This window comes from Papio anubis, chromosome 1, assembly GCF_008728515.1.
Source record: "Papio anubis isolate 15944 chromosome 1, Panubis1.0, whole genome shotgun sequence".
Taxonomy (NCBI): domain Eukaryota; kingdom Metazoa; phylum Chordata; class Mammalia; order Primates; family Cercopithecidae; genus Papio; species Papio anubis.
This window is the reverse complement of record NC_044976.1, coordinates 53,454,853-53,475,944: the sequence shown is the minus strand read 5'-3', so window position 1 is coordinate 53,475,944 and position 21,092 is coordinate 53,454,853. Positions and strand designations below refer to the sequence as shown.

Genomic DNA, 21,092 nt, shown 5'->3' with positions numbered 1-21,092 from the left:
AGAAGGCTGGAGTCACACCTGCTTTGGAGGGGAATCTCTGTAGGTCAAGTCTAGCCTCCCACTGGTGCTTGAATCCGTGCTCCAGGATGGCCACAGGTGGTCATCTAGCTTCCTTCAAATTCATTTATCTCGTGGATATGATAAGTGGGGGCTTAACATTTTGTTTATTTTTTAGAGTAGAATTAGGCCAGTCATGGTGACTCATGCCTATAATCCCAGCACTTTGGGAGGCCAAGGTAGGAGGATCACCTGAGGCCAGGAGTTCGAGAGCAGACTGGCCAATGTGGTGAAACCCCGTCTCTACTAAAAATACACACAAAAAATTAGCCGGGTGTGGTGGTGGACGCCTGCAATCCCAGCTACTCAGGAGGCTGAGGCAGAAGAATCACTTGAACCCAGGAGATGGAGGTTGCAGTGAGCTGAGATTGCCCCACTGCACTCCAGCCTGAGCAACAGAGCGAGACTCCCATCTCAAAAAAAAAAAAGAAAATTAGAGTTAGCATGATTGCTTATTTTCTGAATGTAAAAAGTTCTTTTTCTGGTTATTATTTACGTGCTGAATGGAAAAACTTCATAAAATAAAAAATATCAATGAGAATCCTACCACCCAGATATAATCACTTTAATTTTTTTTCTATTCATATTTACACATACAGATATACACACACATATGGGATCATACTCTGTATCTATTGGGAGGGCATTAATCTGCAAGTATAATTATTTAACAATCAGAGACTCATTTTCTTCCTAGCTAGAGTGCCTATGGTGGCTGGCCGTCGTTCACTGGTTCAACAATATTAGGTCCAGCGTCTCTGTGAGTCTCTTGGAATTTTCCTCATGATTGAAAGACAGCTGCTGCAGCTCCAGCCACTACATCTGTTTTCAATGCCAGCAAAGACAGTCACTTCTGCATTTTTATTAGAAAAGCAAAAACTTCATAAAGTGACCCCCTACCAGATTTCTCTTTAGGTCTCACTGGCCAGAACTCGATCTCAGGACCACTTCCAGCAGCAGAGAAAAGGATTGTCATGATTGGCTTTGGACCAATCATAATCATTGAAAAGTGGGGATGTGGTCCTCACTCGCAAACAAAATCAAGGAAGGAGGGAATTAACCATGTCTGCTACAGCATGCATGCTGCTTTATAATCTGCCTCTTTCTCTTAATCATGCATTACAAAATTTGTCCACATCAAAAAATATATACTCAGTCACTCATTTAACAACAATTTATTGAGAGGATACTGTGTTCCAGGAACTTAACTAAGCACTGAGGGCACAATAATGAACGTAATAGAGTCCCTGCCTTCACAGAGCTTAGCATCCAATGAAGGAGATAGAAATTCATCAAAGAAATTCACAAAGAAATGTAAAATTATGATGATAATAAATGCCACAAAGGAGAGAGATCTGTGGTTCTGTGAGAGTGGTGACAGGGGACTTGATTCAATCAGGAGGGTCACCATTTTGAATGGCCATGTATCTGTCCCTTGCATAGCTGTGGCATGATGACTTAACCAATCTCCTATTGCTGAACATTGAGATTCTTTCCACATTTCATCTACCATGATCAACACTATGATAAACAGCCTTCTATTAGTATAGTCTAGCACAGTTGTCTGATTTTTTCCTTAGCGTAAATTATCAGGATAAAGCCAGGCAGTGTGGTGTGTGCCTGTAATCCCAGCTACTCAGGAGGTTGAGGTCAGAGGATCACTTGATCCAATAGTTTGAGACCAGCTTAAGCAACACGGCAAGACCTTGTCTCAAAACAACAACAACAACAGCAACAACAACAACAACTAGAATACATGTGGAATTCTGAATCCAGGGGCAGCCCCCTGTGAAGGCACTCACACTCTGCCACGCGGCTCTCTCAGAAAAGCTGCCACCACTCTCATTCACACCAGCAGCGTCAGAGAGAACTCTGTTCCTCCACATTCTGCCAGCTCCGCCTATTATTATCTTTATTATATCATCTTTACAAAGTGATGCCAGTGTTATGGGTGAAACATAGCTGCTTGTTTTAATTTGCATTGCCCTGAGGTTAACCATGTTTTCATTTGTTTCTTTTGTGAGATCACAGATCTTTCTGGTGGATGAATTCCCTTTCTTTTCCTTTCTGATTTCTAGTTCTCTCTCTCTCTCTCTCTTTCCATTAGGAACTGTAACCTCTTTCAGACATGTTCCTACCCATTCTTTGGGCAGCTCTGAGCACTGCAAAGCCCTCCTTCCATGGAAACTCTAGCCATGTCCTTGTCCATCACTGGGGCCTCCCATGTGCTCCAGGGTAACATCCATAGCCCGCCCTGGTCCAGTCCCCAGCCACTCACTCACCCACATCCTCTCCAGCCACGCTCCTCTCCTATTCTAAGCTCAGTTCACATCTACCCCAGGTCAATCCTGGAACGTGGTGGGGTGAATCGGGGCTGGAGCCTTCATCCAAGCTGTTCTCTCTCCCTGTTCTTCCCTAGCGAATCCTTCAGGACACAGCTTGGCGGGAGTTCCTCTCTGAGAAGCTCCTGCCAACTCCCCAGGTGGGGTCAGATCCCTGCCGTGCTTCCCTCTGCTCAGCACTGACCTGTCACTGTTCACTCTGCAGTTAGCCGGGGGAGTAGAGGTTCCCACAAGACACGCATGGGTCAGACGTGCGTCTCTGCCCCCAGTACCTAGCACAGAGGGTGGCACTAAACAGGTGCATAGTGTTTGTAATTAGAATAAATGAATAAATGAGCAAATGAATGAACATATGACTAGATACAATCTAGCCCTCCTTACCCCCAAGCTTGCTGATCAGACCCCCAAAGCCTGGTCTCGTCCACCTACCCACCACACCATGTCTGCTCTTCTCTGGGATGTGCAGGGACTATCTGCAGAATCACCAGTGGGGCCCATTTTCTGACCTGGGAACTTCCTGAGTCACTGAGGCCCTCATTTGCCCTTGTCCTGGGTCATCTGTGAACTGAGCACTGCCTTGGCCAGGGCTCTGGTGTCTTGGCGGGAAGTAACAGCCTCTGCCACAGGGTTCCCTGCCCTGCTCTGCTGGGTTTGTGGTCAGCAACGAGGAATCCAGGACACCGGCTCTGCAAGCTTCAGTCCTGACCTGGCATCCACCCAGTGACATGAGTGGAAAAAACCTTTCACGGGGCAGGTTGAGAACGAAATCCCTGCCGCAGGGCACAACCCAGCCTTCTTGCCACCAATATGTGCCCCCATTCCCTTTTCTATCTGTTAGCCAGTATATGATCTGAACATTTCTTTCATGTCACTCCTCTGCTCAAGAACCATCAATGAATCCCCCTTGCCTATCAGAACAAATCTGAGCTCCGTGGCAGGAATTCAAGAAGCCCTGTGGCCAAGCTGTGGCCTCCCTCTCTGACCCTGTCCTCCACCACTCCAGCCAGGACAGTCTCCTTCTTCCTCCTTTCCTCCTCCAGGGCTTTGCCTATGCCATGCCCTCTGCCTGAGATACCCTCACCCCTTCATTCCACTGTTTTAAATCCTGGCTTGCGACTCCCCCCTCCTCTGGGTTGCCTGCCAGCTATCCAGTGCTTGATAACTCATTCAGGAAAAACAAACAACTAAGCCCTTCTGCACTTAAGACTCACCGGGCTTGCTTATGCAAAATCCAGACCATCCCTGACTTTTCTGAGGATGGTTCTAGGACACTAGATTTTTAAAGTTTCCCAGGAGAGTCTGATGCCACCAGCCCAGCCGGGACCATTGATATGCACTTGGAAGCACTGATGATACAAAACTCAAATTATACATGTGCTTGGATGACACAGTGCTTGTAGGCTTGGACAACCCAGGTGAACATGGGAACCTGGTGTCTAACCATTGTAACATCACCTCTGCAGGCAACACTAACAATGAGAACTGACTTTACTGGGGGCTTGCCAGGTGCCAGGCCCATGCTATACTCAAAATGCATGATCTCATCCAATCTTCACAACATGCCTATTGGGTCAATATCACTAACCTCAATTTATTAATTAGGAAATTGAGGGCCAGAGAGGTTAAGTCTCCTGGCCAAAGTCACAGAGTTGGCCAGTAGGGAAGCCTAGTCTCAAACTCAGCACTGTCTACTCCAAAGCCAGTGCTCCTCAGCCCTGGGCTAGTAGTCCATGCCCCTGGGCCATGAGCCTTCAGAGTGGGCACCGGTTCAGTTCAATTCTGTTCCGCCAGCACTACTGTTCCTTGCTTTGGCTAAGTCCTGGGGATAGAAATGTGAGTGGGAAGAGGCCCCTGTCCTTGAATGACCTCCCAGTCCAGGTGGAGAGACTGGCACTCACACAGCTAGTCATTCAGAAGTGCTGGGGACAGAGCGGGCACACAGTTTGGGAGGGATTCGGAGGAGACAGTGCAGTGGAGATGGATTCCACCCTGGGAAGGGAGAGCAGGGCTCATTCAGGCTCCAGGAAACAGGTAGCATTTGAGGGATGACAGAGAAGGGCACCTGGGTGGAGGGAAGAGCATGAGCCAAGGCAGGGTGGCTGGAAAGGTGAGGATGCCGGGGCTGCTGCACGGGAGCACCTGGCAGATGATTCAGCTGGATGGGGCAGTTGGAGCCAGATCATGAAGGGCCTCAAATGCCAGCCTGAGGAATCTGACTTTTATTTTGTGGGCAATAGGGAGTCATGGAAGACGTGGAGGGGTGTGTCTGCCTCCTCACTAGCACAGAGAAAGGCACAGGGAGACGTTCAGTGGAACCTTGCTGCCTGACTTATTGATATTGATTTTTCTCCTGTCCCACTAGGGTCAGAATGGCCTGGGGCTACTGGATGATTCCTAGCAGGAATAGAAGGCCCTGCAGCTCTACCTCCTTTCCTCCATTTAGCTCTTCTCTGCAAGGATGGGCAAATTATTCAGCTTCTCTGAGCCTTAGTTCCTCACCTATAAAATGGGGACAGCTGGGCGCAGTGGCTCATGCCTATAATCCCAGCACTTTGGGAGGCCGAGGCGGGTGGATCATCTGAGGTCAGGAGTAGGAGACTAGCCTGGCCAATGTGGTGAAACCTCATCTCTACTAAAAATACAAAATGACCTGGGTGTGGTAGTGGGCGCCTGTAATCCTAGCTACTTGGGAGACTGAGGCAGGAGAATCACTTGGGCCCGGGAGGCGAAGGTTGCAGTGGACTGAGATCACGCCACTGCACTCTAGCCTGGGCAACAAGAGCGAAACTCTGTCTCAAAATAAATAAATAAATAAAAATAAAATGGGGACAATACACCAACCTTGCAAGCTGCCAGGATGGAATGAAGTCAGTGTGCACAGCACAGCAGGTGCAGCCTTATGACATGGGGACCAGGTGGCATCGTGGAAAGAACACAGCTCAGAGGACCTGTGTTTGAATCCCAGTTTCCCCCCGGTAATGCCCATCTCTTAGGGCAGATGGAAAGATTAAAATCAACGAAATGATTTATGGGAAGCACCTGACACTCAGCAGATGTCTGGAACCCTGTTTGGCACCTGCCTGACAGCACAAGAAATCCTGCTCCTCCTCCAAGCTTCCGGGGTGCTGTCCCCTCACTCAGCATGCTGCTCCCCTCCTGCCCCGCAGGAGGCATTTTATACGCCTTAGTCCCTGCACTTGCTGTCGGCTCACCTGCCTCTCAGCACTGGGCACACAGACTTTCTTTACCCCTTGCAAGAAGCTTTTACATGCGTCTTTCTCCTGGTGAATGCACTCACCTATTGTTTTATTTATAGGCAGGACAGTGGCTCCTTGCTGCATAGATGAGAGAAGAGACCCAGAAAGGGAAGAAGACCACCACTGTCTAAGCACCTACAACGTGCCTGAGGCATTATCCTCATTACACCCAGTTCTTCTCCACAAAAGCCCAAGAGGGAGGTATTATCCTCCCCACTGCATAAATGTGGACACTGAGGCTCAGAGATGGGCTGTGACTTGTCCAAGGCCACACAGCAAGGAACTGGCTGAGGTTGAAGGCAAAACCAGGTCTTTCTGATTCTAGAGTCTGGGATTTAGAATAAACATTTGCAATGTGGGGTTGACAGATCGGTCCCTCAGGGCTGTTTCACGGACCATATAGGGTAATAGGTGCCGCGGGGCCTTGCATGGTGCCTGGCACACAGGGACTGGAAGCAGAAGTGGGACCTTGCCCATCCCCACCCAATCTTACAGAGAATAGAGGAGCCCAGGGTGGACTGTGATGTGCCCAAGGTCATGGCGAGCAGTCGGCAGAGCCCAGGTTCCCTGTCTCCAGGCCCCTGCCTTCCCTTGCCCACCCTTTCCAGTTAAGGGCAGGGGCCATCCCTCCAGGGCCTTTCCCTCCCCAGACAGTGGAAATTCCCAGAGTCCCTCTGACCTGATAGGAGAGTGACCAAGAGCAGGAATTTTCACCCTGGCACACGTACCCGGAGTCTGGGGCTGAACGCTAGAATCCCAGGCTTTGCCACTCCCAAGGGCCCCTCCTGGTCCTTTCAGAGCCTCCCCCATCCTTCTCTCCAGGACCTTCACCAGCACCTTGCTCCTCTCCTGGTGGAGACGGGGTCCCCCAGAGGCTCTGGTGCCCTTAAAGGGGATTGCAAGTTGGCAAGGCCAGGGGCGTGAAGCACAGTGTTTTACGATTTTATTTTATCCTAGGGAAGGTTGAAGACGATGCCCCATCGTAGAAAGAGCCCTGTCTCCTGACAGCAGCCAGTCCAGAGCAAAGGCCCGATCCTTAAACCCCCGCCAAGCCACCGAGCACTGGCCCAAATCCAGGAACAAGTCCTTTCTAATGCCTCTTTCAGAGACTCCCCCTGGCTCGCCGTGGTGTTCATTCCCTCTTCCCGCAAGGAGAAACCCAGCTTGTTAACCACAGGTGTGCTCCAGGCGGTCTCTGGCTGCAGCACACTGACAAGATAGGTCCCATCAAATACCCGCATCACTTCCAAGATCCCAAGATATGGGCACTTCGTCTGTCATTTGCACATGAGAAAGCTGAGGGCTACAGAGGCAACCAGACTTGTCAAAGGTCACAGATTAGGTAAGGTAACACATTGTATCATCCAAACGAGATATCTTTGAGAGTGAAAGGGGGCCTCCTCATAACTGAGCAGAGGCAGTCGGTGTCAACCAGGACCTTCCTGGGCAGATCAGATGTGTGGTCTCCCCATCATGCAGCAAGAGCCAGGGAGACTAAGCCTGAGTCTCACCATCTCACTCCACTACCCCAAGCCCCCTTCTGATGCTAACTCTAGGACACGGTTAGCATCCCCCTGCTGGCAGGCCCAGCAACCAGAGGCTCTTGTTTAAGTCTAAAGCCCCTGCGGTTGTGGTTCAGGGGTGTGGGGATCACCCCTGAGATTCAGCCCCACACATAACTCCCCACGGTCATGCCACGGCAGTGAGGGATTACTTCCCAAAGAGGGCCTGTGGTGCCCGCCAGGCGTGAGGCCTCACGTATCCTGCCCCGAGGGAATGGGTGGTTTTAAAGAAAAGAATTTGCAGGTGAATGAAGATGACCCCTTTAAATGTTGAAAGTGGTTTTATTTTAGCCCTTGGTGCTGGCGCTCTTTCTGATGTGGGTTGTAGGCTGCCCTGCCTGAGGCAACAGAGCACAGGAGCGTGCTACCCCTCACCTCATCTGAAGACTCAGCTGTGAGCAGGAAGTCCTGTCCCGTGTCATGCCAGCAGAGAGGGTGTGCCCTGTGGCATCCTTCACTGCAGAGGCAGAAATGGCCCAGAAAGAAAAGGGAGTGTGTTCCCAGGGCCGTGACCTTGTGACCCAGCACACAGGGGTATCTCCTTCCCTAGGCCGGGACCCCCAGCCTCAACCCAGAGGCAGAGCCGAAGTGAAGGTCTCCGACTCCCAGATGGCCCAGGGTGCAGGTTCTGAGGGCGTGGTCCTGGTTTGAAGTAGTGTTACTGCCATTTTCTGTGCAACTGCCAGGATCCTAGGCTGGGGCACAGGCGGGCTTTGCAGAGATCAGCGTAACCATAGCATCACCCTGAGATGGTTGAATAGGGTACAGTGGTGTCTTCAGGGGCTGCAGAGGCAGCTTGAGCTATTTACCGCCATGCTCAACCGCCCCAAACAGCTGGGAGCCTGTCACTCGGATGCCTCTGCTGTGTCCATGTTTTACTTCTCTGTTCCCACCTCTGCTTCTGCTCTGTGCTCTGTCTCTCACAGAGAAATCAAGCTCACTAGATTGTGAGCCCTCTGAAGGCAAGGACAGTGTCAGTAGTTCATGTCTGTTTACCCCTAGAGATCACAGCTCAATATTTGGCATACAGTAGATGCTCACTAAATGCCATTCGATTCCAGTTGTTCTGTTTTGAGGCAGGGTCTCACTGTCACCCGGGAGTGCAGTCGTGAGATCTTGGCTCACTACAACCTCCATCTCCTGTGCTTAAGCAATCCTCCAGCTCAGCCTCCCAAGTAGCTGAGACTACAGGCACACACCACCACGCGCAGCTAATTTTTGTATTTTCAGTAGAGACAGGGTTTTCCTATGTTGCCCAGGCTGGTCTCCAACTCCTGGCCTCAAGTGATCCATCCACCTCAGCCTCCCAAAGTGGTCAGATTACAGGCATGAGCCACTGCACCTGGCCAGACAACTGTTTCAAACTGAAGTGGGCCAGGAAGCTGAATTTCACCTACAATTCCAAGTCAAAGCAAATGTATTCCACAGGCACAGGTGGGGGTGCTGTTCCTCTGGGGGTTTTTTGCCTGCTTTGTGAATTCATACAGGCTATCTAAAAGTTTGAATGCCAGAGAGTCAGAGGGCTGTGAGTCTAAAAGTTGGGAACGTGGGGGAGAGTGATTTTTATCTGCAACAGGTTCCTGGGTCCTGGTGAGTTCTGTACACCCTCAATGACCACTGATTCTGGGCCAGGCCAAAGGCCCATCTGGACACAGGAGATCTCAAGGTGAGTAAAGTCAAGATGCTGCCCTTGAACGGGAGGCAGGCAGCCATGTCACATTGATAAATGTACAGGTCCCAAAGGCAGTGCAGAGAAGCAAGTCCGCCTGGTTCCAGGAGGCAGTGACATCAGGAAAACCTTTCCAAGGGGGTCATCTGTGCAGGGGTTTGAAGGATGAGCATGAATTTGCTAAGTTGAAAAAGGAGCCAAGGGCTTCCTGGTGGAGAACAGCTTAGGCAAGAGTGTGAGCCTCAAGATGGGCAGGGGGGCAGTCTTGGAATCGGAGGAGCAGAGAGAATGAGGTCGGCAGGGGTCAGTCATGGAAGATTTTCGGTCCTGGCAAAGGAGCAGTAGGAGCTGCAGGAGGAATGTGACCCAGGAGGAGACAAGGCTCCCTCTGCGTAAAGGCAGATCACGCCATTGACCAGGTGGACTATAAGACACAATAGGAATGGGAACCCTGAGAGGCCTTCACAAAGGATCAGGGGCCCAGGGGGAGCACCAAGGAAGGACCCTGTCAGAGGTCAGCTTTGGGGGGAGGTGGAAAATGTTTTTGAGGGCTTCAGCTGCTGCAAACCTCAACAAATCATATTTTGCCTTCAAAGGTTGGCCGAAGACAACTAACTATTGGAAAAACAACAGTCCATTGATAGTCACCATCCCCTCCCTGTGCATTTCTTTACCATTCTCAAAATGCCACCATCTCATTGAACCTCCATATCATCCCATTTTGCAGATAGGGAAACTGAGGCCCTGTGATGTCACACAGGGGTTAGCAGCAGTTCTAGACTAGAAGCTACGGAGCACAACCACTTCAGCCCTGGGTGTCAGGCTCAAAACCCAGTTCCTTGTCCGGGAGGGGGTCCCCAGGGCCGTCTGGCAGCCCATAGTACAGGTCTTCCTCTTTCTTCTCAGGTTCCTCCCCATCTGTGTCTGAAGCCTCCTTCTCCTCCACCTTTGTCCTTGGGTACCACTGCCAGTTGTTGGGCAGGGCTGTTTCCCACTGCTGCCCCTCTTGGGGCTCATCCTCCAATGTTGGGGCATCGATCAGGGCAAAGTCTTGGAAGCGGTCCAGCAGGCACCTGCAGCCCCGAGGTTCCTGTCGTGGGGAACAAGCTTCCTCCCCGTCATGTTGAGATGCGTTGGGGCTGCTGGCTTCACTGGAGCCCATGTCCAGGTCATCTTGGAAGGAAGCCAAGGGGGCAGGGCCCTGGGGACAGGCTGGAGGGCTGCAGGGGCAAATACCACAAGGGCAAGGGTATCTCTGAGTCAGAATGCCTGGGTCCACATTCCAGCCACTAGCTACAAAACCTAGGGCAGGTTAATCCACCTTCCCAGGCCTCAGTTTCCTCCCAATAACAGAATTCACTCCTGTAGTTCTTTCTCAGGTTTACAGCAGATAATATGTGCAGGGCACTTTGCACGGTGCCTGGCACATAGAAAGTGCTCAAGAAATAGGGCTATTATTATGTTATTGGCTGAACCAGGTCACTCATCTACTTCTCCAATTATTCAGGGCTCTCTGTTGTCATAGACCCAGTTACACTGGGGTGTCCCCCTGTGTCTTTGCCTCCCCTGTTGGACTCAGAGCTCCTCAGGGGTAGATTCCAGTGAAGTTGGTGCTCAGTAATGTGGATGGAATGAATAAATACACGGACGAACAAGGAGCTCAGTTCACAAACAGACAGGGATGGGAGTGGAGTGGGCAGTGCCTTGCCCAAGGTAACAGAGCAGTTCAGCGGCAGACCCAAATGTGAACTCGGGTCCTCTGACTCCTGGCCCCCTGCTACTCACGACAAGCAAACAGAGACAAGCATTCAGAGACAGCAAGGGCCTACTGGATGCCAGGCACTTAAATGCACTGTCCCAACCCTCAACATTCCTGGGTAGTAGGAATGATCATTCCTGTGTGGGGAAACTGAGGCTAGAGAAAGTAAGGAACCTACCACAGCTACACAGCACAGGAGCTGGGATTTGAACCAAGGCCTGACTCCCAAGCCCATACTCATTTGTCCGCCACACCTCACATCTCAGGGTGTCCCACACCCTCCACTGCCCTCTCCTTCCTCCCAGTGTCCCCACCCACCCCTCGGTGGTCCCCCACTCCTCTCCTTTTTAACCCTTGAACTGGGCAGAAGCCCCGCTCCTGCCCTCTGAGCACTCACCCAGGCCAGTTCTGAGTTAGCCGTCTTTCCCCTTCACTCTCATCTGAGCCCCTGGGGATGACCACAGCGGCCTCCATCCAGGCCTGAACGTCGCCAGGGCCACCTTCTCCTCCATTACTGGTTCCTAGCTTCGGCTGCCCCGTGTCAGGGGCCAGCAAGGGGCGGGGGTCCTCACTGTAGCTCATGACTTTCATCTGGATGTGGCTGAAGTCAGGCAGGCTCTGGTCATAGGCGGCTTCCTCCCACAGCCTTACATAGGGCGGCTGGGGACTGGGGCTGGAGTGGGAGAGAGAACAGACAGGCGGCAAAGAGTCACTCAGCAAACATCAGTGTTCTCCCTGGCCCCGTTTGCTTTGGGTATGTGGTCTTCCCTCACCTCACAAGAAGCCTCTGGGGGATGTTACTGCGCCCGTTTCACCGATGAGGAGGCTGAGACCCAGCCAGGTGAGTAAATTAAGTGACAAAGCTCTGGCCTGACCCTAAGTCTGACTCTCTATCCAGTGTTCTTTTCACCTGATGCCTCCAAAGTTAACCACAGGATGCAATTGCAAAACAAAGACCAGTTAACACTGAGTTTGCTAGGTCCCAGATGGTGGGTAAAGGCTGAATGCTTATCAACCCAGGATTCTAAACAGTATTCTAAACAATGCCTTGAGGCAGAAATTCTCATTCCCGGTTTACAAACGAGGACACACCCAGCAATGGCAGTCTACAGCAATGCGGCGCTCTTTCCCGCCAGGCTCTGTTCGTTGGCTCATCTAACCCTTACCATAATTACAGGAGATACTATGAGGAAACCAAGGCACAGAGTCTCTAATTGAACCCAGGCGACACGGACCCTAGGTGATGGCACTGGAGCTCCAGACATCATGTTCTCTATGACTGTGCTACAGTCCCTCTTGAAAGTAAGGTTCAGAGACTAGGCCCCTTGCCTAGGGCCACACAGCCGGGAAGTGACTGGGAATAGCTCAGAACTCAGGGTGGCCAGAGCCCCACTGTACCACAGGAGCCCACCCCAAGTAACCAGCCCTGCGACGGAGCTCGGACTGGCCTCCATACCCACAGGGTCTATCCTCTTCATTCCCACTGAGACCACTATTCATCTTGTGTGCCGGGGGCAGAAAATGCCATTACCATCCCCTTCCCCAAGCAAAGCAGAGATCATCCCTGAACCAGCCAACAGACCCTGGGCTTGAAGCCCGGCCTCCTGAGCACAGAGCCACAGCCCAGGGGGCGGCTGGTCCCACTGCCTCTCCAGGGCTGGAGCGTTCTTGGCTATGCCTTGGGAGCCAGGGCTCAAAACCTTCAGGGAGGGAAGCAGTTTGTGGCCAGATCAGCCCTGAAATCAGGCCCCACCTCCACCACTGCTGAGTGCAGGCCCCGTTTCCATCACTGTTGCGAGCAGTCCCCGCTTCCATCACTAACTCCCCATGAGGTTTGGGGCTTGTGACTACACTTCTCTGAGCCTCAATCTTCCCAACTGTATAAAGGGCCTAACACTCCCACCTCACAGGGTTTCTATGAGGACTGACGGAGATGATGGGTGCACAGTGCCTAACTCAGTTTCTGGCACACACAAGGCACTAATGATGACAAACACTCATACTCATAGAAGACCTACTGTGTGTCAGGTTCTGTTCTTAGCACTCTACATATATTATCTCACTTAACCCTCCTGAAAGCCCTAGGAGATAGGTACTATTAGTATCCCCATTTTACAGACGAGGCAAAGAGAGGTCAGTAGCTTGCCAGAAGTCATGCAGCGAGTAGGCAGCAGAGCCCTGGCTGCGCCTTGGCCATCACCATGCCTCTTGTTTGTCACTAGTAGAAGCAGTTACTCCTGTGACTCTATTTCACTGTTTCTCACAGTACATTTATTTCACTATATGATTTGCTTCATGGAGATCTTGTATTCACCATAACGCTCCGTCTTGTCCCTGACAAGACAAAGTCCCTGGGCCTCAGTTTCCTCATCTGTACAATGGGAAAAATAATGCATGACTCACAGAAGTGAGAGTTGAAAACAGTCCATAATTTCTAATAATATATTCTCCGTAAGTGAGAGGGCACACAGCCTTCCTGCCCTCTTGCACTCTCCCCAGTCAGGGGAGACTGGCTTATGGGGCTTACTGCTCCCCTCCCCAGAGGGCCTGGCACCTACCTCTCCATCTCGGCAGCAAGCCCGTTCTCCAGGAGGCCCATGGCCTTTGGGGACAGGATGCCTTGGAAGTCAGAGTCAGCAGGGACGAAGGTGATCTGCAAGCAAAGGAGAGACAGCCTCTGTGCAGTTGACCAGGGTGGGAGGCTCCTGTCCCCTCAGGGAATCGGCAAACCTCTCCATGCACTCTGGGAGATGGGCTGCAACACGGAGGCCTCCCTGCTTGACAGGAGAGGGGCCTACTTGGGGCACAACACCAGTGGGAGGATGGACCTGTGTGCTCCTCCTCCCTCCCTGGTTCTTCATTCATTCAACAAACATTTATTGAGTACCTGCTGTGTGCAGGCACTGTCACAGGCACTAGGAGCGGCAGGGAGTGAAAGAGAACCCTGTCATTGAGGAGCTCACATCTTGTCATTTCCCAGGGGTCTTTGTCCAGTGCCCAGCACACGCCTGGCACACAGTAGGTGCTTCATCCATATTTGGTGAATGAGTGGAAAGCAAGTCATTGTCATGTGTTTTTTGCCACATGGCCTGCAGTGGGTGACAGAGAATTTATGCCTACCAGCCCCTGTCCTTGAACTTTCAGGAATCAAGAGGTCTCTGCAAGTCCAGCCCTAGGTTGGCACTGCGTGGTTCAGTAGGAGGCAGATCATGAAGGAGGCAGTGGGTGAGGGAGAGGAGCTGTGCCTGTGGGCTCTGGGAGGGGGGTTGAGGATTCCTCCTCTGCCAGGTCCTCACTGGGGGCCCTAGGCAGGTCATCTCTCTTCCCAGTCTCTCTGTGCTCCTCTGTATAACGGGGCTACCCTTGAAGAGATACTTGCACAGCCATGTTCAGAGCAGCACTATTCACAAGAGCCAAGAGGTAGATGCAACCTAAGCATCCACTGATGAATGAATGGATAAACAAAATATAGTCAATCCAGACAATGAAATACTATTCAGCCTTAAGGATGGAACTTCTGACACATGTTACAACATCACTGAACCTCGAGGACATTATGCTGAGCAGAAAGACAAATACTGTATGATTCTACTTTTTTGAGGCACCTGGAATAGTCAAATCCATAGAGCCAGAAAGAAGAATGATGGTTGCCAGGAGCTAGAGAGTGGGGTAATGGGGAATTGTTATTTAATGGGTATAGAGTTTTAGCTTTACAAGATGAAAAGCATTCTGGAAATTGGTTGGACAACAATGTGAATGTACTTAGCTGTACTGTACACTTAAACATGTTTAAGACACTAAGTTTTATGTTACACTTATTTTACCAGGAGTTTTTAAAATGGGGCTAGTTATGCTGACCTCCTGAGGTTGCTGTGAAAATTTCATGAGATCATATGTAGGGAATCCCTCAGCATGGTCCCCAGCACATAGTAACTACACAGTAAATCATAACTTGATGCTATTGATGATTCAGTTGTCTGATTTCTCTGAGTCTTGCTCTCCTCAGTTGAAAATTTTTCCAACAAATATTTGTTGAGACCACACTGTATTATACCAGATTCATAAATAGCACTTCCCTATTCCCCTTCCCATAGATCGAAGTGAGTAGAAGACACTTGTCTGCACTAGGAAAGCTCCATTCTGATGGGGAGAAGGGAATGACGGATGGAGGGGGCCTTTGTACTCCTGTGAGGAGTGAGCTTCCTCTAGATGTCTAGAAATAAAACAGAGAGCCTGGGCAATGAAGCAAAACCCTGTCTCTAAAAAAATAAATTAAATAACAAACTTAGCCGGGTGTGGTGGTGTGCGCCCGTCATCCCAGCTACTTGGGAGACTGAGGCAGGAGGATTGGTTGATCCCAGGAGTTCGAGGCTGCAGTGAGCTTTGATTGTGCCTCTGCACTCCAGCCTAGGTGACAGACTGAGCTCCCGTCTCTTAAAAAAAAGAAAAGAAATAAGGCAGGGGCCTGGGCATCTTCCACCCCCACTAAGGATGCCTTGTACTTCCCAGCTGGTACTGTACTTCCTAGAAGCTGCCTCTTCCTCTGCCTCGTTACCTCATGGCCCAGTCAGCACCATCATCACCACCACCATCATCATCATTATCCTCATCCTCATTACCATCAATCATCACCATACCCATTAACGCCACTAAAATTATCATCATCACCATCACCATCATCACCACTACCATCATCACTATCACCATCATGACCATTACCATCATCATCATCACATCACCATCATTGACATCTTCATTACCATCAACATTGTCATTACCATCACCATTCTATCACCATTCTCATCATCACCATCTTCACCATCCTCACCATCATCACCATCTTTACCATAATCATTCTTACCAGCACCATCACTAACATCATCATCATCATTATCACCGTCACCATTCTCACCCTCACCATCCCCACCACACTCTCATTATCACCATCATATCATCATCACCACCCGTAGGAAAAGCTTAGAGAAGGAGAGGATGGAGCATCTTAAAATACAAGTTTTTTAATGAGGAGAGACAGGCAGAGTTGAAGCTGGGGAGGGGATATCAGACCATAGAGACCATCAGAACACCAAACTAAGAAGCTTAGCCTTTCTCCAGGAGCAATGGGGAGTCCTGAAGGACTCTCAGCAGGAGAGTACACTGTCAGATTTGTGTTTAGACAGAAAACTGAGCAATCTCAGGAGGAAGGGAGGCTACCGGTCAGGACCCTGGTCCTGGGCTACAGCACAGCAGGCAGGAGTGAGGAAGGGCAGATGCGTGGGCAGAGGCCCTGCTCTCTCTGCCACTCCTTTCCCTGCTCACAGCCCTCCCCCCGCATCTTCACGAATGGGTTCAGCACCTCCAACTGCCCTGATTTGCCCTGATCCCCTCTCCTCTCTCATGCCTGAGGCCCAGCTGACCACCAAATCTGACCAGGTCGACTTTAGAAATTCAATAAGATAACCTGGGTGGAAGTGCTGGTGCTACGCCTAGCCACAGCAGGTATCCTAAGTGTAGTGAACTGTAAATGTCACCTTAGTTCCTACAGCTTTGGGTTTAAATTCTCCATTTTTCCAGATGACTGTCAGCCCTCACCAAGACCAGAGAAGAAGCCTCCCCACTGGTGTGGCTGCCCCCGGGCCTTCCTTTTTCTGGATGTCTTTCTCAAACTGCAAAGCTGGTCACGTCCCATTAACTAAAGGACAAGCTCCAAATTCCTTGCCATGGCATCCCAGGCCCTGAAGAGCTGAGCCCCACTCCCTCCCCATCTTTACCTTCCTCCCCTCTGCCTCTCATAGCCACAATGGCCCACTTGCCTTATTCTTTCACCATATGGCTTTGATCATGCTGCTCTTCTGCCTGGAATGTCTTTCCCCATCTTCTCTGCCTGGTGAACTCTTATCGCATCTACAAAGCCCAGCTCACCTTCTCTGTGAAGCCTATTTCCTCCCCTTCAGGCAGCAAATAGTCTCTCCACGAGACCTCTAGCCCCTAAAAGACATGGACAGCTTAATGCATGTTGGTATTGGCTACCCCTCACCCCTGTATCCTATTTAGCTAATTCTATTCCCTTGTACTTATAGCTCCCCATCTATCCAAACTTTCCATGGGTCTGGCACAGAGAACAGTAGGAGGAGGCCGAGGGGAGGACAGGCAGGAGCACTGCAGGCAGTGTTGACCCAGGCACCAATGAGACCACGCGGGATCCAGGTTGCTTTGCCTCTAGAGTATCTCCCTGGTTTATAAGGTGCTTTCCTCTCTTGCCTTATTGGAGTCCATTTGTGCTGGCTCTACCAGCCTGCATCTCTGAAACACACACTCACACACACCTGCACTCTTGCAGAGGCCTGCCCAGTGCAACAAATACCAATCCTCAATCCTGAGAACAATGCCTTTACATATGTTCCATGTCAGACGTGATGCCAGGTCTCCCCCAACACACACACACACACACACACACACACACACACACAGGATCCCACTGTGTTCTCCCAATTGGCCGTACAAAGCTCAGAGCTGGTGGGGAGGGACTCCTTCTGCCAAGGTCACAGAAGTGGGACATGAAGGAGCAGGGATTTGAATCTGGGCCTGGAGGTCACCACAACATGTGCCATTTCCAGCCCACCACGCTGCCTCCACAGCACGTGAACCCATGAATCTATCAACAGTTACTCATTAATACCCAGCAATATTCCCTCCTCTCCTCCTCTCCCCTCTACTGTCACTCCCATCAGCCTGCCCACTGCCCCAGAGCCAGCTCTGTTTAAGGGGGGGGGGCAGGAAGGATGCTCCCTCCACACCCCTGCCTTTCCTCTGCTGTCCCCCAGGGTCCAGCCTCCTCACTGGGAGGATTATGATGGCAGTGGTGACATGGGTGGCTTTGGCCCCAAGGACTTCTCCCAGTGACCTCTGCTCAGGGAATTGCACAGACAGAGGCAAGTTGACTGTAAACTGCCTGCTAAATGACTACAAACCAGCCCAGACCGCTCCAGCACTGAACAGAACGACAGCCCAGGGCTGGCCCGTGGAGGGGGCAGGGCTGGGGAGAGGCTGCCCAGGTCCCGGGGGAGCCATCCCTCTCCTTCCCTGAAACCCTGAGCACAGCCACCCAGGTGGGAGGAGAGGAGGTGTGGGGGTTGCTGAGGGCTGCCTGGACCTGGAGCCCTAAATACTAGGTACAGCAGGGCCCCCAGGTATACCCCCTTCCCGACCCCCTTCTCCTAACTCACACAGTATACAAATGAGGAAACTGAGGTGCAGAGAGGAAAGGTGCCTGAGCAAAGTCTCCCAGGCTGTTAGAGACAGAGCCCAAGTTAGAGTCCCTATTTCCCACCTTTTCTCCCTGGGTCTATACCTGACCAGCTATGTGACCTTATACATCACTCAACCTGTCTAGGCATTGAGATTCACAACTCCTGGCATTTCCATTCCACAGAGCTGTTGGGCAGATCAATATCGGTCACAGTGGTAGCCCTTCATCTATATATAACATCTTACAGTTTACAAAATATTCCTATATCTCACCTCTTCTCTGATCTTTATAATGACCCTGTGAAGCTCTGTGCAAAATAGGGGCGGGGGTCCCAATTTCAGATGAAAAAAATGAAGCTCAGAAAGACAAAGGTCATAGAGAGTTTGGAACAGGACTTGAACTAGAACCCAGGACTCCCAAACGAGTGCTCTTCCCAGCACTAAATTACACATAAGGCTGGGAATGCATGAAGACTCTAAAGGATACTGCCCAGTGCATGCCACCAAGGTTAGACCTGACCTGCTCTGGAGCTCTCAGCCGCTCTGGGACCCAGAGGTAGAAGACCCAAGATGAAGAGTGACGTGTAAGTCACACGCATCTGAGCTCCAAACCTTGCTCGTTAGCTGTGCAGCCTCTCTTGGACCTCAGAAGGGCTCAGAAGGTGGAACTACAGAAGGCACCAAAAGGCTTAGCATGAGTGCTAAACTGCACCCTGAATGCAGGAGTGCCTGGCAGGGGGTCAGCACTCATTAGCTTTTGTTTCAAGCACACGAACGGTGTGTTGTGTTTACTGTGTCTACACCATAGCTTCTGGTTCAGGGCTCCAAATCCAGGGGCATTCTGACCAACCCTTAGGCTAAGAGAGGGAGGGATGGATGGATGGATGGATGGATGGATGGATGGATGGATGGATGGCTGGATAGATGGATGGATGGCTGGATGGATGGATGGATGGATGGATGGGATGGATGCTCAGGAGAGCAGAGAGAAGAACGGGTCAAAACGAGAAGAATGAAAAGACAACTACAGGTTAGGGGGTGAGGCATGGCATAGAGGCCCAGTGTTCAGCCCTCCTGGCCCCAGCTGACCTGGCCCCACCCAGCCCCACTACCACCTACCTTGGGGTAGCACTGGCACATGCTCCAGATGATGCCCCCAATCACCATGATGCTGCCCATGGCGTAAAAGGTGCCGTAGACTTGGGGCCGATCATGGCTCATGAGGAATGTACCAAGGGCCAGCAGGAAAAGCCCCAGCACAATGAAGCCGATCCGGAAGGTCTTCTCATCAGCCATGCTGCCTGGCCAGGCCCTGGCCTGCACACCCCTGGAGGAGGAGGCAGCTGTAGTTCAGCCGAAACACCCAGACAGGCTCACACAGGGAGAGAAGACACTGCAACCGCTGCAACTCGAGGCTTCAAGGGAGAGCAGGATCCCTTTCAATCCAGCTCCAGTCCCTGGGCCCACCAGTTCAACAGGGCTGGAGGCGGCTCGCTTCAACAGACCCACATACCAACCCAACCACCTTTCCTCCTCGCCCTCTCAGCTTCCCTCTGGGCCCGGCTGCCTGGAGTGTGTGTGTGAATCTGAGTGAGGGAGCACGCAGGGGAGGGAGAGTGGGAGGTTATGGGGGCTGGGCCCCAGCCAAGGCTTTGACATCACCTCATTTGCCTACTGTGGGGCTGAGCTGGGTGGACAGGCAGCCTCATACCTTCCAGCTCTGGGAAACAGGGTGCAGTTCTGCAGCCGAGAGCCGTTAGAATGCTGTTGGAGGATTCCCGGATTCCACAGGCTGGCATTTCAGAATCCTGAAGAATTCTACACTCTTCAAGGACATGTGCCTATCCAGGGTTCAGGAATAATGGCCCATATTTACTGGCTGGTGACTCTGTGCATGGCACCATTCTAAACATGTTATAGCCATTAACTCATTGAAGGGAACCCCATGAGGCAGCTACTACTATCCCCACTTTACAGAGGACCCGGGGACACAGAGAAGTAACTTGCCCAAGGTCACACAGCTAGAGATGGCAGAGCTGATGGGATGTGAACCCAGAGGCCGTGGGCCTAGCCACAGCGTGATACTGCTCAACTGCAGCTTGAGGGTGAAGAGTGCGGCTCTGGTGGCAAGGCAGGCTGCCTGGGTTTGGATTCTGCCTCCTCTGCTGTGGGGCAGCGTGGTCATGATCAGGTTACCTGCCTCTACCTCAGTTTCCTCCTCTGTAAAATGGGAATACTAATGGTACCTCCCAGGATTGGTGCTGTCTCCAGGCCTGGCCTCCTTGGGTTCCTCCATCCCCTTCACTTTCACACGCTGTGCACCACCCAGCTCTGCTTTCAATGAGCTGCTCCCCACCCACCCCTAAGGCTCTGGGAATTAGTGCTCCTCCAGGGTGTGAGTGACGGATAGCCACTTCCTCCATTTCCTTGCAGCCTGATCTAGGAAGACGCCTTCCTAAGAATAACACTAATGAGGCGTTTTAGTCCTGGGGACAGGCTGATGGAAGAAATCAGATTCCTTTACAGGATTACAGGAAAATGAGGACCACTGGTCTTTTCAAGAGCACGTTCACTTGGCGTTTACATGGGGTTAAATCGCCGATGCAGGATAAAAGGCTTTGGCTGGGCTTCCTGACTTGCTGGGCTTGGGGATTTTCTGTTGGCGGTCATCACCTTGTCCCCTCCCAGCAGCAGGGCTGCCCTTGTTCCCTAACCCCACACCTGTGCTCACAGCTGGCCCTCTAACTGGTCGTCCTTCCCACAGTGCCTTTTTCCAACAGGGGTTTCTCCTTCCCCACACCCACCATCGCCAGCCCTCAGAGTCCAGGTGCACTTGACAGTTGGCAGAGGAGGTCCTGGAGGGAGCTCGGGGGCCCTGGCTGAGCGATGGCTGAGGGGCAGGAAAGGGCTGAGTTATCAGGTCATGTCCAGGTCTGGTTCTCAGGGTGAGCTCAGGCAGGTGACTCTGCTCCGGGCTTGAGTTTCGTCAACTGCAGATCGGGGGTAGGTATTAGGCCACCTCCCAGGTTTTGTACAGGGAAGGGACACAAGGGGGCTGGGAAAAGGCAAGTGCTTTGTAATCTGTGACTATTAACAAAGCAGGATCCTCCAGGGAAACATTTTTTTTTTTTTTTTTTTTGAGACGGAGTCTCGCTCTGTCGCCCAGGCTGGAGTGCAGTGGCGCGATCTCGGCTCACT

General features: G+C 51.5%; 1 protein-coding gene across 1 annotated transcript; it reads right to left on the bottom strand.

Annotated features, from left to right (window-relative positions):
• Positions 1-9,528: 9,528 nt before the first annotated feature.
• BSND (barttin CLCNK type accessory beta subunit) lies at positions 9,529-21,012 on the bottom strand. Its single transcript, XM_003891946.5, has 4 exons — positions 19,014-21,012; positions 13,205-13,299; positions 11,044-11,319; positions 9,529-10,107 (listed from the first exon to the last, which is right to left on the bottom strand). Exons 1-4 carry the CDS (start codon positions 19,188-19,190, stop codon positions 9,693-9,695), a joined length of 963 nt encoding a protein of 320 aa, XP_003891995.1. The 5' UTR covers positions 19,191-21,012; the 3' UTR covers positions 9,529-9,692.
• Positions 21,013-21,092: the final 80 nt, after the last annotated feature.